Here is a 21,711-nt window from a genome sequence, read left to right on the forward strand (position 1 = left end):
CAATTGCTTATTGCAGGGTCAACCTTTATAAAATGATTTAGCTGGATACACGAATAAAGAATGTTTAAGTGTTTGGTAAGGGTTAAATTAGAAATCTTTTCAATCTGTTTTGAACTTTATGCCCGTCTTTGGCGTACATGGCTTCATAGACAGCAAAACTCATTAAAATTGGTTTGTTGTCAAGTGTTTTGATTGTTGGTCTAATTAGTAACCAATTATTGTTTTGTTGTCTATCTCGAGTATTAGTAAAGGTTCAAGTTACCAAACAAAAGGAAATAAATATATCATCAAGACAAAAGAAGAAGAAACATCTATATAAACATTAATTATAATTCCTTATTTTTTCTTGATACAATATTACTACAAATAGCTTTGTTGTCACAAAACGCAAGAACGAAAACAATACTGCATCTCATAATGAGGGCAATAAATGCAAGATACAAGTTGTTTCATCGTCTTCATTTTCTGTTTGGTTAACCAATTCTTGCAGGCATTATAAGATCACTTTGTCTCGGAGTGTAATAATGAAGACGATGCTCGTTCCCCATGCTTTCCGGAGGCAGAAGATGAAATTCCAGCAGTTTGGAGGGATGACGACGAAGAGGGCACTGGCATTGAAGCTGCAAAGGTAGAGAGAACACTGATGCTACTTGCCGTTACACTAGTGCCACCAACGGACCCTTCTGTGACAGCCTTAGGGGCTGGTGGCCGATCAATTTCCATAATTCCCTCTAACATTTGAACAACTTTGCCCATCATAGGCCTTTGAGAGGGTTGCTCCTGGATACACCAAAAACTAACTTGAATTGCTCTCAGGACTTGATCGATATTTATCTCGTTGTTGTAAAGCCTTCTATCCACAATTGCCTCAAAATTACCCTTCTCTAACTCTTCGTAAGCCCAAACAGAGAACTTTCTGTGGTTAGTTTCTGCTGAGACTTCAAAATTCCTCCTTCCACTCACAATCTCCAACAACACCATTCCATAACTATACACATCGGATTTGGACGTTATTGGAAGATTAGCAAGCCATTCTGGAGCCAAGTAACCTCTAGTTCCCCTCACACTTGTCAAGGTTCTATACCGATGATCTTTGGGGTTAACAAGTTTTGCAAGACCGAAATCAGAAACTTTTGCATGGTAGTTCTCATCCAGAAGAATGTTCTCAGGCTTTATATCACAGTGAACAATGCAGTCCCTGCATTCCTCGTGAAGGTATGTGATCCCTCTTGCCGTCCCTAAGGCAATGTGATACCGACGCTCCCAATTCAAATGCTTTCCTGATTGCTCCGCAGATGTAAAGAGGAAGTTATCAAGAGAACCATTTTTCATAAATTCATAAACCAATAACCTATGCCGCCCTTCCGAGCAAAATCCAATCAATCTCACCAAATTCAAATGGTGAGTGCTGCTGATAGTGGCTACCTCCATCCTAAACTGTTTCTCGCCTTGCTCAATCCCCTCCAACTGTTTCACTGCAGCCACAGTCCTGTTTGCAAGAACCCCTCGATACACAGCTCCAAATCCTCCAGCTCCAAGCTTCTCCTTGAATCCTTTAGTCGCCTTAAGAAGCTCCTTGTACGAGAATTGCACCGGTGCACCAGATGCATACTCAAGGAGTGCATATTGAGCTGATAATCCCCCGAATTTGGGGCTATTCCTGAAGCACCACAACCACAGACCACCTTCCACAGCGACCAACCCCAAAAGCGTAACCACCACCACAACCACAACCAACCACGCCGTCAGTCTCCATCTAGTCCGTGTCCCTCCACTAGCTGAAGCCACTGAGGGATTAGGCATCACAGGTGAACAAACTTTCACAAATGAAGTGCTAGGAATAGCTGGGGAATGGTAGCCGCTAACAAAGTCACTCGTCTTCAAGTAACATAGCCCTGATCCATCCGCCAAAGAAGTGGAGGCGACGCAAGGTCCAACAAGACAATTCAGCCTACAAGGTGAAATCCCCACGAAGTAAACCTGTGACGCCAATTCAGGTTGGTATGTTAAGAACTTAGCATGATCCAACTGCAACATAGCCTCTCTCCCAGGGCAATCTAGGAGCTCCACTTTTCTCTTACACCCTTTCCTACTATCATTTGGATCCATCAACTCGAAATTCTCAGAAGGACATCCACAGACTGGATAAGTCTCATTGTAACTACATATTCCCATGTTCCCGCAGAATCCATAAACCTGACACTGATCACTCACTGCAGCCCACCTTATATTTGTAGTTCCACTACCTTTAGCGGAACTATAAATTCTCAAATTCCCGTCGGTGTCTAATTTCATGAACCTCAAAATATCCCCTTCCGCTGCAAAATCACTGCTGTAAGCCAAGTCCAGAGGGGTCGCAAGCGTGGGATCGGAAAGAGTAAGAATCCCAGTGGCTTGAAGGTCAAGAGTTGGATTTGTTAAGTTAGAATTCATAGTAGAGTTCAGCCCCGAGTTGTAGTAGATTATGGTGTTGTTCCACAAAAGTGTCAAGTTCCCATTGTTCTGAATCTTGAATGAGTATAGCCCAGATGAAAGAGTATGGCTGACATTCAAATTCTGTGTGGGAACGACGGTATCAGTTGGGTGGTCAAAGGTTGACCACAGTGTGGCACCGGAGGCATTCTTGAGTATAAAATTGCCGGATTCTTCAAGTGAGGCGGCGGAAACGCCGATGTTGGCGGTGGCGGAAGACCAGAGGGGAGTGGTGGAGGAAGAAGAGGGGAGGAGCTGGAGGTCCCCAGAAGGAAGGAGGCGGAGTACCGCGGAGGAGTTGGTGGAGGCGCCGGCTTGCCAGATGGATATATTGTTGTATGTAATGGCGGCGACGAGGGTCCGGGCGGATGAAGTAGGGTCTGCAGTGAAGGCAAAGGCGAAGGTGTCATTAGGCGAGGCCCATTTGGAGTTGGGGTCGGAGGCGTAGAGGGTGGAGCCAAGAGGGATGTCTGCGGCGGAGACGACGGAGATAAGGAGGAAGAGATGGAGGAGCAGTGGTGGGGGCGTCATCTCATTATACTTTATCACTGCAAACCACAAAGACATGACATAAAGGTGAGGAAGAACACAGGTATAGAGTGTGTGTTGGACGAGACGACTTTGACTTTGTAAGTCTGGCGTTGGAATACCGGTGAGAGTCTGAGGAATACACCGTAGTTGGGGGTATATGTATTCATATGTTTTTGTGGGGTCAGCTAATCTACGGTTGGGTATACATAGAATATCTTGTCCAACTTTTGACTTTGGTGTTCCTTCCCTCTTTTTGTTTCCAAGGCATGATTTTACCATTGATCTTTAAATATCAGATCACTATTTAAATTAAGAATCATTAAGTATTACAAAGACTATGACTACAAAATCACACAACCGTTTCTGATTTCACATCTGAAAAAGACAACAAAAGACTAAACAAATCATATTCATCAAAGGGTTCTTACAGAATCAACTTTGGCTATCATTCTTCCAAGTCCTACTCAGTATTTCCAGGCATAAGGAAAGCTGTTGATGACACACTCAATCAAGATTTCCCTCCACATCTTTCATTCTGAAGCTAAAGATGAGATTGCTGACATTTGGGATGAATAAACTGATGAAGCTGGTGCTGATCCTTCAACCAGAGCCACAGGTGGAGGTGGTTTATGTATATCAGCAATCCCTTCAAGCATTTGCACCACTTTTCCCATCGTAGGCCTAAACGACGGCCGTTCTTGAATGCACCAGAAGCTTACTTTGATGACTCTCATTGCTTGCACCATGTCTATATCACTTTCTATGAGCTGTTTGTCAAGGACTCCCTCTATATTGCCCTTCTCAAACTCTTCATACGCCCACAATGTGAACTTCTTGTGATTCGTAGCGGGAGAAACTTCGAAGTTCCTCTTTCCACTTACTATCTCCAACAACACCATTCCATAACTGTACACATCAGCTTTTGAAGTTATTGGGAGATTCGCGGCCCATTCTGGAGCTAAGTACCCTCTGGTTCCCCTCACGGTGATTAGGCTCCGGTGCTTATGGTCGTTCAGGTTCAGGAGCTTTGCAAGCCCAAAATCAGAGATTCTTGCATTGTAGTTTTCGTCCAAGAGAATGTTCTCAGGCTTTATGTCGCAGTGAAGAATGCAGTCACGGCACTCCTCGTGCAGATACATGATCCCCCTTGCAGTCCCCAAGGCAATGCTATACCGATGTGCCCAATTTAGAACGTTCTTGTCTTTTGAAGTAAACAGAAAACTGTCGAGAGAGCCATTTTTCATGAACTCATACACCAGTAACCTGTGTCGGCCTTCTGAGCAAAATCCGATCAACCTCACCAAATTTAGATGGTGTGTGCTGCTGATTGTTGCAACCTCCATTCTGAACTGTTTCTCTCCCTGGCCAATTCCCTCCAGCTGCTTTACAGCAACAGCCATTTTATTTGAGAGGGTTCCTTTATAAACACACCCAAATCCTCCTTCTCCCAGCTTTTCCTTGAAGCCTTTCGTTTCACGTTGGAGCTCCTTGTATGAGAATTGAACAGGAACACCAGATGCATAGTCAGAAACTGAATAATGAGGAAGTAAACTTTCATATTTTGGTTTAGACCTCCGATACAACCACAAAAAACCAACCACTAGAATGACCAGAGCCAAACTGCAGCCCAGAACCACAACAGCAATCTTCAGTGCTTCAGATTTTTTGTCACTTCTACTAGAAGAGAATGGAGGATTTGGCATGGCAGGCTCACAGACTTTCACATATGACGTACTAGTGAACGTTGGAGACTGATATCCGCTGATAAATGCTGATCTTTTCATGTAACAAACTCCTGTTCCGTCTGCCAAGGAAGTTGAGGCTACACACGAAGTATCAGCGAGACATAATGATGGGCAAGCCCTGATATTCGCCGTAAAGAGATCTGAACTGATTTCTGGCTGGAATGTCAAGAACAAAGCATTATTCAAAGATAACATTGTTGTTTGACAACCTTGAATTTCCACTTTCCTCTTACATCCCTTCCTAGCATCCCTCGGATCGATAGGATCAAAATTCTCTGATGGGCAACTGCAGGTTGGATTAACATTAAACTCATCGTACCTGCAAACTCCAAACCTCCCACAATAACCAAAAACCTGACACTGATCACTGACAGCAGTCCATGTCACAACCTTACTTCCCCTTCCACTACTCATTGCAGAACTGTAAATCCTCATATTCCCATCACAATCCAACTTCACAAACCTTAGAGTGTTATCAATTACTTCACCATAGTCAATATCTCGAGCCATAATTACAGGAGTCAAAAGCAACGGATCATAAAGCGAAAATATCCCAACTGGCTGCATGCCTAGACTTGGTGAAGTCAAGTTTAAGCTACCAGTTGTGTTAATCCCTGAAGAGGTATAATACACTATGGAATCATTCCACTGGAGAGCTACCCCTGACCTTAACAGACGAAAAGAGTACAACCCACATCGCAGAACATGATCAACAGTGAAATTTTGTCCAGGGAGAATTGTATCAGTTGGATTATCAAAAGTTGTCCAAATGGGAAAACTCCCGTTCTTGAGTACAAAATTACCTGAATCCTCAAGTGAAGCAGAGGTGATGCCTAGTCCAGAAGTGCCGGATTGCCATACTAAAGAACCTGTTGACCCTGCCACCAGCTGGAGGTTTCCGTCTGGGAGGAAGCGAAGTGCAGCTGAGGAATCAACAGCCCCACCAGGATCACCACCTGCTTTCCAGATGGGGTTACCATTATAGATAATGGCAGCAAAATATGTGTTTTCAGATTCTTGAATGAAGGAAAGTGAGAAAGAGTTGTTAGGAGAATTCCACGACTGTTCTGGATTTGAGGCGTAAAGCGTTGAGCCTGGAGATATATCGTCAGCTACAACGCTAACAGCTGACAACAAGATGAAAAGAAGCAGGAACATATTCAATGAAAACAACTTCACTTTCTCTCCTGTCCGACCTTAAGGCTGAATCCAAATATGTGAAACCAAGAAAGTAAGCAACAAAAAGGCAACCAAAAGAATGAATCAATTGTAAGAAAAATGCAGATCTATTTTTTTTTCACCAACAGATATTTTTTGGAATGCCAGTACCACAAAGGGGACCACTATTATTCCACCTACATAAGCAGAATGATATAAATATTGCACCATCAAGATTTATGAATCTTCGCATGATGTCCCATTCAGTTTTCTCAACCACAAGATGAGAGGATGGCTAATGATGGTTTTCACGAATTTTGCTAGATTGTTGAACTTTCAATAGTTTATTTTGAGATGGAACTCCTCATTTCAACTATATTTTCTATTCAATAGGTTGTTAATGACTTAGCATCCCTCTTTATTTTATAGTCTTTTCTTGGTTGGTTTTTCAACCAAAAAGACAAGCACTATTGCTTTTCTAATTGAGTCATGTTTTTCAACTCAGCTGAAACCTTGGAGTCCAATTCTTTTCCTGGGAGTGGACCACATGACCAAGAACAGAAACCAGTGGAACCAAATTGCACGCAGGTAGTCAAAGTTTTCCACTAACTTCTGCGTAACGTTACGTTCTATACTCCTTGATACGTTAAACCATAATACCAGGTATAGTTCAGTGCAAAGACTTGACAAACTGTCCAAATGAGAAAACCAAGTCTAATGTTCTGCTGGTTCATCTCGCATTGTAATCTTAAACGTAAGTTTGATTAATTTGAGCCTGAATTGAGTTTAAGTAGCTATATAGTAGGCTATGATCATGCACAAGCCTAATTATGCGTGTCCAAGTTCGTATATCACGTGCTCAAAGAGTTGGAAGAAAGTAAAGTACTTCCATTCTTTAAACCAATCAAACGATACAAACAAGTTATTGCATCCACTGTTAAAACTGCACTATTAATAAAAATAGGGGAAGCTCCATAGACAGAGACAAGAAACTTAAATTTCTGAGAGCTTCTTGACATTGAAAGGGTAGACCTCAGCTTTCAGGTAGGAAGCGAAAGCCTTTGCTGCAATCACAACATTTACGGCTTCTGTTGGATGCAAGCCATCAAAAAACACATATTCGCTCCTGTTTGCGCAAACTGTCCCTCCTCTCTTGCACAAAATTCCAGTTCCGCCTTCGCTTATCTTGGTTACTTCACAGCAAGAGTTGCTGGCATTGTTGAAACCTGCATGAACAAGAAAGATCAATATTTCAGTCTTTTTGAATGTGCTGAATAAGTGGACAAAAGATATGTTTTATAACCTTTTCTCTTGCTTTTTACAAGGGAAATTGTCTCAGAGGAGAACAAAACAGGCAGAGATCAGTGGTCAAATTACAGGAAAAATGGCCCTTCATTTTTCTGCTATCATGTTGAATAGGAAGGGCCAGCATGTGGTTAGGTACCAAATCTTCAACTAAAAATGTAACTCATTTCGTGCTGCGCTAGGGGCACTAAGCATATCATGAGGGTCCATATAATTATGTACTGATGACTCAAATGATGTATTTGTCGACATCTTTAATACAGAATTGTGTGGATACCAACATGTCCTGAATGCTCCTATAGTAGAAAAGAAGAAATTGATGTCGAACAACTTCCTGTGGGAGCCATTTGTCAGTTGATATAAATGTATATATTCATATCCTTTTCAAGTCTTGAGCTGATGGCAACTAAATAATGGACTCCAGTGCGTACCATTTATTATAGTGAAAATGAGGATATACGCTACTATTAAGTTACTGTTATACTATTAATCTAGTTCATCATATAATACCTCAGGAGACGAATGCTAAGTTGCACTTGCGGCCAAGTGAGTGTACAAATCTAGACCACTATTTTCCTTATGCATCACACCATCTTGATGACTACATTCATAAACTTGCATACTCACAACCGTAATTAGCATTCCTCAAATCATAAAAGTGAAATGCGAGTAACCTTGTCGTATCTCAATATAGTACGTGAATAAATCATAAAACCAAAACCATGATATCAGTCCGTAAACCTTTTACTCGTTGATCTGTCTTAGATCCCTCGTTTTTGTTGCCTCTTTAACTTTAAACTTCTCTTTTTAATGAATTTTGTTTAAGGGCATATATCATCATAGGATATAAAAGCTTACCTCTAGAAATAGGAAATCTTATGATATCCCTGATAATTTTGTATGAATTGACGAAAATAAGGTTAGAACCAGGCATTTGTGGCCTGATAGAAACCACCAAGTCCTTCAATTGGGCATTGAACATATGAGCTGCTCTATTTAAACTTTGCACACAACCGTTGCTTGTTGGATCCCTGGCTGTAGCCATTGGACTGCAACCATTAGGATTGATTGCCATTAGCACGAACTTGCGAGCACCCAAACCGTACAACCTCTGCACAACATAAGTGGTCAGGCAATGAATGGTCAGAAGAAATCTGCAGTTTAACAAATGCAATTTCCTCAAAACATTCATGTTTCCTTCCTTTTCTTTTGGAATATCAAATGCATGTAAATTTTGTTTCTTGACTCAATTAACATCCATGAAGCGAGTTTCGAAGAACTTCTTTGATTATAGCTAGAAACAAGAGCAATAACTTATAGATCCGAAACTATCTTCTTTATGATTCTAACATATGACACATTTGGAAGATAACTAACGTTGTTATGCTACTACAAACCAAGTAATCAAGCCGTTCAAACTCCCTAAATTACTTTAAATCCACAAAACTACTGCAGTAAAAATAAGATCCAAGTACCTTGAGTTGGTTAGAGAGTGTGGTCATCAAATTGGCAGTGAAAGCCTCAACACTGACATTATTGTTGCCCAGAAAGTAATTCAGTGAATAGTCATTTCCTCCACTTCCCACCACAAACAAGAACTGAGACAGGATTCCTGTGCTTCTCTCTCCCAGCTGCATCCCCAATTCTGGTAGAGTCACCTCCTCAAAGTTTCTGATTTGTTGATTCAAACCTATCACATTGCCCTGCATGAAAAGGAAATCAAACAACACAGACATGAGCATATATAGCAGAGCCTGATTATCCCAACTAAGAGAACCTAACCGTCTTCAATTCTTGCTACCCCAACTAAGGAAACTAACTCACTGAGAGTGTGCCACCACCCGCTTAAAATACGTTCACATAAAATAGCGAGCTTTATATTTTCAGTTATCTAACCGTTTGCATTTCTTGCTACCCCAACTAAGGAAACTAACTCATTGAGAGTCTGTCACCGTCCGCTTATAATACATTCACATAAAGCAGCAGACATCACATTATCAGTGATCCCACCAAAGAGAACCTAACCGTCTGCATTTCTTGCTACCCCAACTAAGGTAACTCACTCATTGACAATCTGACACCGCCAGCTTATAATACATCCACATAAAACAGCGAGCTTTACATTTTCAGCCATCCCAACAAAGAGAACCTAACCGTCTTTCTTTTCTTGCTACCCAAACTAAGAAAACTAACTGATTGAGCGTTCGTCGTCGTCAGCTACATAAAGTAGCGCACTTCACATTGTCAGTAACGTTCAAACTAGTGATACTAAGTAGAGAATAAAGAATGAAAAAGAGAGAAAGAAAACAAGTGGATTGACTTACTGCAAGTGCACCAGTATTATCAAGTATTCCAGAACCACCAGAAGCATAGTTGACACCATTTACAATCTTACTTCCCTTAGTTGAGGGATCATTGAAGGGTGGAATATAGGTTGGAAGGTTCAATCTTTGTCCCAGAATGTCAATGACATTCTTGCCATTGGTAAATCTGCCTGAAGGGCCAAGAGGAAAATCAATTCCATAGGGAAAGTAATCCACCTTGGCTAAGGAATTTTGAATGAAATTGTTGTTCCCATTGTCAACCAGAGAACTCCCAAACACAAACATTCCCCTGATTTTGGATTCTTGCTTTGGTGTGAGACAAATGGATGGAGCTGCAAACACTGCAAAGAGACACAAACAAAATAGTGGTCTTTGAGACATGATGGTTAGGACTTAGAGGTGTTTGGTTTTTTTCTCTGTTTGGACAAAATCCCAGTGGTGTTATTATCCATTTATAGAGCAGGAAATAAGAAATACAGTTATATCTTTTGCAGTGTTCTAGATTTTGTATTCCCTTCGAAAATTAAATTGTCTTTATTGACTGTGTTAGAATCGTCAAATTTGCAAACTACATACACACACTACACATACACAACTTGCTAGACTTTTTGCTGTTGGTTGAGAAGAATAACCTTTTACGTGATATTTTGCTGGAACGTGGAGACAGTACTCTACAATAACTATTATTTTTGTGATGGGAATAAATTGTAAAAAAAAAATGTTAGTTAAGTCGTAATGAAAGTTGAAATTATTTAAAAATAAAAATAAAATAAAATTTGTAAACCAAATTCCCTCTTTTCAACTTATTTTCGATAATAATCATTTATTTTAAATTCATACAAACCTCTCTTTTAAGTCTTTTCTTGAAATGGTATTGTATGATATAGTAACAAGAAATGCAATTAATGAAGCCATTAGGATGTTATTATGATTATCATATCTTTATAAACAGTGGGACATATAATTTATTTTATCCCGTGTAAAAATAATAATATCTTCATAAATAAAATAAACTTCCGAATTTTAAAGAAAAAGCTCGTTACTATTCACACTAGCGAGTCCCAAACGTACTTTTTTAGAAATAGAAATTAAAAAAAAAGGTATTTTTAATGTATTACTATTATTTTTTCAAACTTCTGATGCATTTAATCCATAAATAGTCAACCAAATCAAATAACACAAATATTTAATTTATAGGTATGGGTAATTAGTTATTAGATGACATTCTCATGCCCTAAAATAGTATAGTTGCTGAAGTTGGCGATATATATAGCAAGACCAAGGAACTTACCTAATAATTAAGCACTCTTTTTCAACCCAAATAAATTAAAAAAATATTTTTCTCTAATTATTTACTATATCTTTATCAATTATTTAACAAAGAAGAGCCCACCAATTATTTTATTTCAACATGCATCATCACAACATCATCATCAAGTGGTGGCTTCCTATTCTTGATAATAATACATTTCAAGATCACAATTTTTTCTTCCTAAGTCAAATAATATTATTTTTAGGTATGATATTAGGCCCATCTCATAATTCATGATAAAATTATATTATAATATTTAAAATGAATATCACCCCGTAATTCTATTTCTCTCCTAAAGTAGCAAAATAATTTTTTTTTTTAAATATCGTTCTCCAACTTTTGGTACGCGTTAGACATCGTACGTTCATTTGAGAAATATATCATAATATTGTATTTTAAAATCAGTTCGTTAGATATATGGGTAAAATACAACGATCTTCTCTGAGGTGTGGCATAATTATGAATATTCCTTTTGATATTTGATGAAATTATGTATTTCATTGCCACAAAATGAAATCCATTTAAAAAAAAAAAATCGACAAACTTTTATCCAAAACTAAGTACTGGTTTCGATGAAAGTTGTTCTCCAGATTTGACATTCGCAATCAACTTGATAAAATATGCATTTATTCAAAAAAAAAAAAAGAAAAAGAAAAGAAAGTATTTTTGGGTTTTATTATAACATGATGGTTTATTCATATTTTATTTTATTTTATATATTATTGATTTGGTGTTTGAGGCCCTATAGTGAAAATAAAGTTTCTAATATACATGTAATTTTAAGAATCATAAAGTTTATATTTCTATTCAAATATTATTGAATCTATATAAAATAAAATATGTCGGATATTGATCTTACTCGAAATAAGCGATATCGAAGGATGATCTCGATGATGGCCATGTACTCTCCCAATATTTGTTTGGGTCCTGAGGATAAAATAAGAACGTGAGACTTGTCGGGTTCGTCCCCAACAACGACCCTCAAGCGCTCAATTTAGTTTGATCGAGATAGAAATATACAAGTGGATAAGAATAGGTTGAAAATGATAAAACGCCAGTTATCCCAAATGCCGTGTATGAGAATATTTATAGAGCCCAAATGTACACCATTATTTGGGCCACATGTCACAATCTGCGGCATCCACGTCCTTGATCGGACGATTCTACTTTTATCCGCCAATCGGATCTTCATCTGCTTCTACCAATTTACCCCTCATTAAGGTAATTTCGTACACATCACATATATACAATTATTAAAAAAAAAAAAGGACACAGCCCAATGGATACGGAGTAGTTTCGATCTTTAATTACTTTGCAGAGGTGTAATAAATTTTGAGCAGTGAAGGCGAAGTCAAAGTCATTCTGACAAAGTGGAAGGGGTTGTACTCAAGGCTTCTCACGTTGTACAAGTGGCCTTTGGAGTTGGGAGATGTCCCTTTTGGATCGGTCGCATTTATGCACATCCTACCATGAATGATGGAATTCTTTTTAATATATGTAAGCATGAAAGAATACAGGATGTAAATTTCTATCATTTTTTTTATAGGGGAGTAATTTGCTTATTTGTAATATCACAAAAAGGTAAATTACATTAAACCCTTATTTATACTGATACAAAAAATAACGTTGATTTTCACTTACCGATGACGATTTATGATGCCTTTCAAATAGTTGATATTATCTTTTAACCATCAATTTACTATCTTTTTCACGTATGTTTATCACTGCTTCATTTTTATTATGTATTGATTTTTATTTGTTGATTTGAGTATTGAGAATGTAGTTGGAATCTTAGGCTGCAACACATGTCGTGTAAAAAGATGGACAAGATTTATATTTGATTGGATTTGTGAGAAGATGAGCAGTGTATCAAATAAAGGGTAGGTGATTGACATTTATTGCAATGCTGTGAGTGTTTGATTTGAAGTTGAAGGAAAGAACGCAGCTTTTAGCTGTGGGGGACGCTTACACGTTTTTGTACACACACAAAATTGCCCACACTTCTTCTCCATCTCCAACACACAATTATTGTTCCTAGTACACATAATAGTAAAAAGAAAAAAATAAACTACGATCAGTGTTTTTGAGGTTTGCTATCTTTATTTGAAAAATTACAAAATTCTCTTAAAATTATAGGAATGTATTTGTTAAAATATTTGTAATTTCAGGAGGTATTTTATAATTTTTCAAATAATGATGAGGTATTTGTAATTAGGACAAATTTCAGGAGAGCCCGTTGTAATTTTACTCGAAAGAGAAGGATAAATTTTTTAAATTATAAATACCCTTTTGTTATTTGAAAAATTATAAATATTCCTTCTAAAATCAACGGTCGTATGACAAATATTCCATATAATGGACTGGGTCAAGATGGGGTATTTGTTATATGATAATTAATATTAAGGGGATATTTGTATTATTTTTGAACAACACGAGATTATTTGTAATATGATAAATTTCATATGAGGGTGTTGTAATTTATCAAAAAAATATTACTTTTTTATAATAAATTTAATAATATTGATTTAAAAAAAAAAACAAAAAAAAGGAGAAAGAAAGAGATACTGCATCTATAGTGTGTTTGGGCTCCCAGTCCAAACATTGAGAAGCCCATCACAGACTTTGTGTTGGGCTGTTTCTTTATGCACAAGCCCAAATGCCCTTTATGTCCATATATAAATTATTTGGCTGCTACCTTAGTACATCAATCTTCCTTTTAGACGAGCTATTCTACTCTTTGATCCGGCTCGCTTTCGTGCGACCTTGTTCAACGATCACGATTTTATCCACGTCTATTCCTCGAATTTGATATAAGACCTGAGAATAAGATAAGACGGTTAAGCTAGTCGGGTTCGTCCCAAACGATGACCCTCCGATGTTTAAGTTAATTTTGGGTCGAAAGAAAATTATGTGATCTGGATTTTACGGTTAAGATAATCGAAGTGAAATTAGCTTCTCTCTCCGAGGTGTGGGGTATTTATAGGATTTGAATGGGCCCCACTATCTCCACTACCTCAACACATGTCATTTTCCCGTGTTCTTTGCAGACTGACTAGGTATTGTTCTAGGCTTCCATATGTCCGGGACGGTATAGTGTATCTGATTTGAACATTATGTAATATCTAAAAGTAGAGCTCGTGAAAGCTATTACCCTAACAGTAACTTTTAATTTTTATATAAAACAATCAAGAATCAATATATGCGTAGTAAAGAATGATTACATTTTTACCTCATTTATTATCTGTTTACACAAATTACCCATATCTTTTACATAATTACATAAATAATTTATGACAGTTAAAAAATTAGAATAGCTTGTGTGAATAATATTGACATTTTTAGTTGGTGTATGTATAATTGTCTAAAAGATAAAAATATTTTATGTAAACTGACCATCGATAAATTAAAATCAACAAAAATAATTCCATAAAAGTCACTTTTTTTACGATTGTCATTTGCAGTTGAAATTAGATATACATTATGTGAAATTAATTCTTGAAAGTAAGTATAAAAAAATTGATTTTTTAAAAAATTCATTCACATAAAAACACAATACATTGTAATTAATGGTACTTGTTGTAATGATGATATGACATTATTGGAAGGAACTTATCATATTTATAGACTATGATGGGGTGAAAAAAGAGGGAAATTAAAAAAAAAAAAATAAAAGAGGAGGAAGAAACAATGAACAATCAGCCCAACTATAATAAAAACAATGATGCGAAGGTGTAGTGGGAGTGCGTCGGTTATTATACTCTCTCTCTCTCTCTCTCTCTCTAAATAATTCCATAAAAGTCACTTTTTTTACGATTGTCATTTGCAGTTGAAATTAGATATACATTATGTGAAATTAATTCTTGAAAGTAAGTATAAAAAAATTGATTTTTTAAAAAATTCATTCACATAAAAACACAATACATTGTAATTAATGGTACTTGTTGTAATGATGATATGACATTATTGGAAGGAACTTATCATATTTATAGACTATGATGGGGTGAAAAAAGAGGGAAATTAAAAAAAAAAAAATAAAAGAGGAGGAAGAAACAATGAACAATCAGCCCAACTATAATAAAAACAATGATGCGAAGGTGTAGTGGGAGTGCGTCGGTTATTACTCTCTCTCTCTCTCTCTCTCTCTGACGTGCAAACGATATATATACAGACACAGTTGAACCAAAGATGCTTCTTTTTTCAAGATTCAACGCTTCCAGGAATCATTAACCCTAACACCACTCATCACACTATAACTCCGGACTGAATTACAGTTATTCGGTAGTTTGAGGTTTGTCCATCAGATCCCTTCATTGTTTATTTATATGTTGTTGTTGCCGATTGGTTTCTGAGCTTAATTGTTTCTAATGTTGTCATTTTCTTGATTCAATTGTTCAGCTGCATTTCGTGTTGGCTTTTTTTATTGTGTATTCTTGATTATTTTGTTAATTGGGGTTGGTTTTCCTTCAATCTTGATGGTTTGTGGCCGGAGGCATTTGGTGAATTTTCCTAGTTTTTTGTTTGTTGTTGTGTTTGTGTGGAGACCCATGTTGAGACAAGTTGTGTAGTTGTCTTCATTAAGGTTCTTTTGCCAGGAGAGGTTTTGGATGAGGAAATTTTGCATTGGCAGTATTGATTTTCTGCTGAAGTGATTCAAGATGAATGCTTTATGATTTCTTGTGATGCTTTGATTTGTAGGTTTTGTGTTTGGCTGAACTTAATGCATTCTTTTATTACTATTACCAGTTCATTGATACCGATAAATTGGTCAACTTTGCCCCATTGGTGATCCATATATACTGATGAAATGGGTATTGCATTGTCCTTGGGCTTGTTGTTGAAGTGATTTTTCGACTACTTGTGCCTGAAAGTGGACTATATTTCGAACACTTGTTAAATGTATTCAACGTCATATATAGCGCTCTAATCAATTAAGAACAGACAGTGGATCTAACTTAAGAGGCTGCTGAAAATGTGAAAAGTATGAGGATATGATATGTGTGAAGTTTACTGGTTTCCCCCTTATATTCTTCAGTAAAGACTGGATTACGTGTTCTTGTGTATCACCACTCTTATAGCCCTTCTCTTATGGGAGAATCCACATCTGCAAGCACAAAAGCGATGTTTCAAAATCACAAGCAATCAATTGAGGTTACTTTAGTTTGACGATTAAAGGTGTACCCATTTGTTTGAAACTAGTGGAGAAAGCTTATTCCCTTCCTGAAGTTGATTATAACCTCTTTTTTTCTCCATGGGCTTCTCAATATTTTGTTTCTAAAATGATTTGCAAAACTCTTCGTTTCTTTCTATATTCTTGTTGATCTATTTTTGAATATTTCTGTTTATCTGAATTATGTCTTTTGACTTCTTCAAGAGAGTGTGCCATCTTCCCCTCACGTGAACTAAATTTTCGGAACTTCCTCTTCTATGATTTACAGCAAGGCATGTGCAACATTTTGTGAAGCATGAGAATAGCTGTACTTTTTTTTTCCAAAAATGTTTTCTAATCACCCAATTTTGAAGAAGGGGCTTTCTCCATCAAAGCTACCGTATTGTATCTGCAAATGTCTGTGGCGAGACAATGGTTAGAACTAAGAGGAAAAATACTTATTTTTTGTTGCATTCCCATTTTCATGTCTTCTGTGACAATGGATGTGTATATATGCATTCATAATCTTCGGTTTTGTCTGAAAAGCATGCTCTGATGAATGAACAGGTCTCTCACTCTCTCTCTCCCTCCCGGTGAATTCTATGGGAAAAAATTGTTGGTTTAAAATCGAATAATGCTTCTTTTGCTTGTGGAGTATATATTAGAAAATAATGGCTGATTCCTAACTTGCTTATTTATTCCCTTGTCTTCTCCGGTTTGGGGCACCAGAACAGGGCTCAGACTACTTTGTCAAGTCCTTAATTTCATCCTTCCTTCAATCCCACAATGAAAGAAACTATCTGCTTGTATCTTACTTAAAAGGGTTTCTAGATATTCTCCATTCACTTATTTTTGCTTATTATATCATTTTGTTATTAGCAGAGGACAACTACAGTTCGATATAGGGCTCTGAGGACAATATGAGTCTGGCATGTCTCGTATGCCATGGCGTAGAAAGTCCATCACATTCCTTCCGCAGTTACTCTGTATCAAGTTCAGACAATGAAGGAAGATGTTCAGCAATTGCCAATTGCTTGACCAGAAAGACTTCACTTCCACATTCCAGACCTAATCCTGGCATCACATCGTCTAAAGTAATGCCGCAACCTAACATCCCAACTGCTGGGGTCACCGGTGCCCCACGGCTTGTCAGAAGCCGTGCTGTTAGAAGGGACATTGTGAGAGACTGGAATTTCGATGAAGTACTCCTGGAGCGTTAGCCCATAAACTGAAAGTACAAAGAGTTCAAAACGAAGACTATATGGGTGGTTTCTGAGGCTCAAAATGCAGAGCTCTCCAGAATGGAGCTCGACATTATCCGTAGTTCTCTGTAATCCTGTTTTCGTCTAAGTTAATATTCACATGTAGCGAGTATTCAAGCATTTTGTAACATTGCCAAGAAAATTCAAGAACCCGAATCATCTGTTTATAGCTTTTGGAGTTCTTTTTGCTGTTGTAATCCTGAACTCGTAGTACTCGTGGCATTTGGTTTCTTGATCTATGGTTTAATGCACGAACATGGTCAGCTAGAGTGAGCGTTCCTTCTGTATTCAAAGTATCAGTACATAAAGCTCGTTGGTTTAATAGATTCATGCACGTTGATGCACTCACAAAATTGATGTCTTCTATATCTGGTAATGAATGTCCCATTTGATCTTTCCACAAGTTTCAAATTCATTGCACTATTTACTTCCGATTTTACCAATTGACAAAGGCCATTCAGCTTTGGGTCAGACAGCTTTGAATCGGTTTCAATAGATTCGTATTTTGTCAATCATTCTTGATGCTGCCTTTCAAGCAAATATTGAGTCCGAAACATCTTCAACAATGATCTCAATTCAAATAAGATCAGATCATTTTTGTTGTGCTCTGTCTCTCTCTCTCTCTCTCTCTCACACACACACACACACATATATATGTATATATGTTAAATATTTAGAGCTGGATCTGAAGCCAACTCATAATAAAACACCTTAAACACGAACCCAAGTCTCTAAGCAGAGGATTCAATCAATGGCACCCAAAACCCCTCCCCTCTTCCTCACGCTCACTCTCCTCTCTCTCCTCTCCCTTGTCTTCTTCCTCCTTCATTCCTCCACCGCCCCACCACCTCCACCTAATGCCAAAAATGCCCTTACCACATCACAAGATTTCATCAAAGTCTACATTTCACCTCTCCCCAGATCCCTCAACTATGGCCTCTTGGACAAATACTGGGCCTTAACCTCCGATACACGGGTCGGAAGTGAAGTAGACAATGAAATAAGGAAGACCCTTTTGCCCAAACTTCCCAAGAAATCTCTTCCGTATCCTGAAAACCCCATAATTAAACAGTACAGTGCCGAGTACTGGATCTTGGGGGATTTGTCGACCCCTGAGGAGTTAAAAGGAGAGTCTTTTGCGAAAAGGGTTTTGGATTACAAGGATGCTGATGTGATTTTTGTGCCTTTTTTCGCGACATTGAGTGCTGAACTGCAGCTGGTGGTTAATAAAGGTGTTTTCAGGAAGAGGGTTGAGGAGAACGAGGACTATATGAGGCAGAAAATGGTGATTGATTTGGTTAAAAATTCGGCAGCTTGGCAGAAGTCTGGTGGCAGAGATCATGTTTTTGTTCTCACGGGTAATTGCTAATGTGTATTTGTGTGTTTTCTGATATCGTTTAGTTAAAGAAAGAAATGTTTAGTGCTTTACGTCTAATGAGGTTTGTGTTTAGATGTGGTTAATGATGTAAAATGTTGGAATATCTATGACCATATATGTACATTGTGATAATGAGCATAGGTTACATGCGTGCACTCTCTTGTATGCACCCACAACTCGTACACAGTTAGAAATGGAAGAAAAAAAACTTGATTTTGGAATTGCTTGGGTGTTTGACTGGCATGGCTTCTTAATCTATTTAGTGGGGATTATTTTGCACGAATGCTAGCTTTGATGCTTGTTTAAACAAGAACCTGCTGTTCTGCTGCTCATGGATAGTATTATCCTAGCACTTGGGTGATAAATGAGTCTCTGAATATTCAATGTGGAACTTTTGTCGAAGTTCTACTTTTAAGGACAAATCTTCTGAAAATGTGGAAGTGTGTTAGTTGTGGAGAAAGAGGAAGTAGTAAAAAGAATAAATTAATTAACAAACATGGTGATGTCATATATTGTTTGAAAGAACTGTGTCGTGCGAAGCGCCAAATGGTAGTTGCTAGATTATGAGTTCATGATTCTATATTAGAGGAGACAGCAAAAACACCTCATCAAACATCAATTCCCGGCCCTTCTCTAATACTTGGTACTTTTTGTTCAGGTCTATTTCTATATCTGATCTTTCTTGCTGTTCTTCATCTGGGATATGCAGTTGTTGCACACATTATTTATCTAGCAAAATCATGACTCGCTCATGGAATCACAAAATAACTCATTGTTGTGGTTGTCAGTTTCCTTGAATCTTGTCGAGTTATGCAGATCTTGATACTCGAATATTCAATAATTATCCTATAAAACATGGGATAAGTGTATTGTATGTGTTAATTGCTTATATTTTAGTCTCTGGATTGTCAGGTTATGTTAAAACTTGAAGCATTCTTTGGCAGACCCTGTTGCAATGTGGCATATCAAAGATGAGATAGCTCCTGCAGTCCTCCTTGTGGTGGATTTTGGTGGCTGGTACAGGCTTGATTCCAAAACATCCAATGATAGCTCATCTGACTTGATGATACATCACACCCAAGTTTCGCTATTGAAAGATGTCATTGTGCCGTACACCTATTTGCTTCCTAGGCTTCACCTATCCGAAAACCAGAAGCGAGACACTCTTCTTTACTTCAAAGGAGCAAAGCATCGGCACCGGGTTAGTATTCTAGTTTTTCAAGTGTAGCTGGACATGTATTTTGTCATGAAATCATATACAGACTTCTGTGTTGAATTGTTTTTTTTTTTCCTTTCCTTTCCTTTTCAGTCTTTCTATGTGATAGGCTACTTTATTTGATTATACCTGCTGGAGATCTGTCTGTTTCAGCTTTTCTCTTTTTTTCCCCCCTTGTGCTATTATCTTTCACTGTTACATCTGCAAATTTCTTATCTGGTGGATGGTCAAATTATGTCATTGATTCATTTTTATTAGGATCCCCCTGGGTAATTTCATGCTATCAACTTTTCTCCTTTACATGTAGGGTGGGATTGTTCGAGAAAAACTATGGGATTTGTTGATCAATGTGCCTGGAGTTGTTATGGAAGAAGGCTTTCCCAATGCAACTGGGAAGGAGCAGTCCATAAGGGGAATGAGGAAGTCAGAGTTCTGTTTACACCCAGCAGGGGATACGCCCACCTCATGCAGACTTTTTGATGCCATCCAGAGCCTCTGTATACCCGTGATTGTTAGCGACAACATAGAGCTCCCATTTGAAGGAATGTTGGATTATTCAGAGTTTTCTGTTTTTGTTGCAGTTAGTGATGCTTTGAAGCCAAATTGGCTTGTGAATCATCTTCGAAGTTATTCCAGTGAACAGAAGGATAGGTATCGTAAAAATATGGCTAGGGTTCAACCGATTTTTCAGTATGACAATGATCATCCGGGGGGCATTGGTCCAATACCACCAGATGGTGCTGTGAACCATATTTGGAAAAAAGTTCATCAAAAACTGCCAATGATCAGAGAAGCTATTACTCGAGAGAGGAGAAAACCACCAGGAGTTTCAGTTCCACTTCGTTGTCATTGTACTTGAACGTCATAGTTGTATGATACCATTCATTAAATTTCTTTATTTGCATTCTCTCTATCAATGTGAGTTTATTCCTCTGCAAGAAAATCTAAATGCATGGTTCATGTTAATTGCATTTGTTATGGATATCACTTCACTAGGTTGCAAGAGTGGATGATTATGCCCTTACAGATTGCTAATGTGGAACTATAACACATGTGAAACAAGAATTATTATATATACTGCATATGTAAAATCTCTAGCATCCCACAAATACATGAGATATTTGATAACAGGAGAAAGTTACCTACTTCTGGAAGTGAGAGCTTATTATTCAGAAACATGCATCTCAATTTCTAAATGTAGAGAGCATCATTCTGCAGCAAGAAAGGGTAACCAATCCTGTTCTTGTGGAAGGAAACAACACAGAGCACACTTATCGTGAAACCAACCACGAGTGGGACCGTGTTGATGAATTTTCTTGGCAAAACCAGATGATAACAGCTCAGAACACCATTGTGCAGCAAGACAAAGGTAAGAAAAGCAATCAAGGAAAGTGATGCATGAAATAGATCACACCATCTCAGCGTGTAATCTGATGGCACAAGTGGTCTGGCACGGCCTCCACCAAAAGTCCGTATCCCGTGGACAGTTGCCACCCCATAGTACAACCTACCACTTCCTCTGCGGAACTGTCAGTGAAGGAGAGGAATACACAGCAAGCAGCCAACAAAGCCATGAATAAGCCCATCAGCCACCGTTCCAAGGTGGTGCATTTGCCATCACTTGTTAGCACGGGGGCGAAATGGTAAATACAAGGATGGAGGCGGTGGGTAAGAGAATGTTGAGACGAGCAGTGCTGCTCAAGATTGCATTGACAATGTACATGTATTTGGAGTTATCTATGTTATCATCTTGATCATATGTTTCATAGTACTTATTGTCATCATCTTGATCATTCGCTACATAGCAATCGTTCTCCTCATCTGCGCTTTCAGTCACATGTGGAATGATGTCTCTCAACAAG

General features: G+C 38.0%; 5 protein-coding genes across 6 annotated transcripts; 2 read left to right on the forward strand and 3 right to left on the reverse strand.

The window, feature by feature from the left end:
• LOC105176300 (G-type lectin S-receptor-like serine/threonine-protein kinase At1g34300) lies at positions 313–3,307 on the reverse strand. The gene has a single exon (XM_011099058.2). The coding sequence runs from the start codon at positions 3,280–3,282 to the stop codon at positions 502–504; it is 2,781 nt and encodes a 926-aa protein (XP_011097360.2). The 5' UTR covers positions 3,283–3,307; the 3' UTR covers positions 313–501.
• On the reverse strand, positions 3,307–6,264 carry LOC105176308 (G-type lectin S-receptor-like serine/threonine-protein kinase At1g34300). Its single transcript, XM_011099072.2, has one exon. It carries the CDS (start codon positions 5,904–5,906, stop codon positions 3,534–3,536), a length of 2,373 nt encoding a protein of 790 aa, XP_011097374.1. The 5' UTR covers positions 5,907–6,264; the 3' UTR covers positions 3,307–3,533.
• LOC105176314 (GDSL esterase/lipase At1g29670) lies at positions 6,716–10,009 on the reverse strand. The gene is made up of 4 exons (XM_011099084.2): positions 9,536–10,009; positions 8,687–8,914; positions 8,070–8,322; positions 6,716–7,132 (listed from the first exon to the last, which is right to left on the reverse strand). The coding sequence occupies exons 1-4, from the start codon at positions 9,914–9,916 to the stop codon at positions 6,900–6,902; spliced, it is 1,095 nt and encodes a 364-aa protein (XP_011097386.1). The 5' UTR covers positions 9,917–10,009; the 3' UTR covers positions 6,716–6,899.
• LOC105176324 lies at positions 14,938–17,579 on the forward strand. 2 transcript variants are annotated; one of them, XM_011099100.2, is made up of 2 exons: positions 14,938–15,135; positions 16,873–17,579. In XM_011099100.2, exon 2 carries the CDS (start codon positions 16,914–16,916, stop codon positions 17,211–17,213), a length of 300 nt encoding a protein of 99 aa, XP_011097402.1. In that variant the 5' UTR covers positions 14,938–15,135; positions 16,873–16,913; the 3' UTR covers positions 17,214–17,579. The 2 variants fall into 2 exon arrangements, with proteins under 2 accessions (XP_011097402.1, XP_011097394.1); XM_011099092.2 differs by having other exon boundaries at positions 14,940–15,135; positions 16,876–17,579.
• LOC105176336 (probable arabinosyltransferase ARAD1) lies at positions 17,773–20,815 on the forward strand. The gene is made up of 3 exons (XM_011099106.2): positions 17,773–18,613; positions 19,578–19,834; positions 20,157–20,815. Exons 1-3 carry the CDS (start codon positions 18,007–18,009, stop codon positions 20,706–20,708), a joined length of 1,416 nt encoding a protein of 471 aa, XP_011097408.1. The 5' UTR covers positions 17,773–18,006; the 3' UTR covers positions 20,709–20,815.

Source organism: Sesamum indicum, linkage group LG2 (genome assembly GCF_000512975.1).
Source record: "Sesamum indicum cultivar Zhongzhi No. 13 linkage group LG2, S_indicum_v1.0, whole genome shotgun sequence".
Classification (NCBI taxonomy): Eukaryota; Viridiplantae; Streptophyta; class Magnoliopsida; order Lamiales; family Pedaliaceae; genus Sesamum; species Sesamum indicum.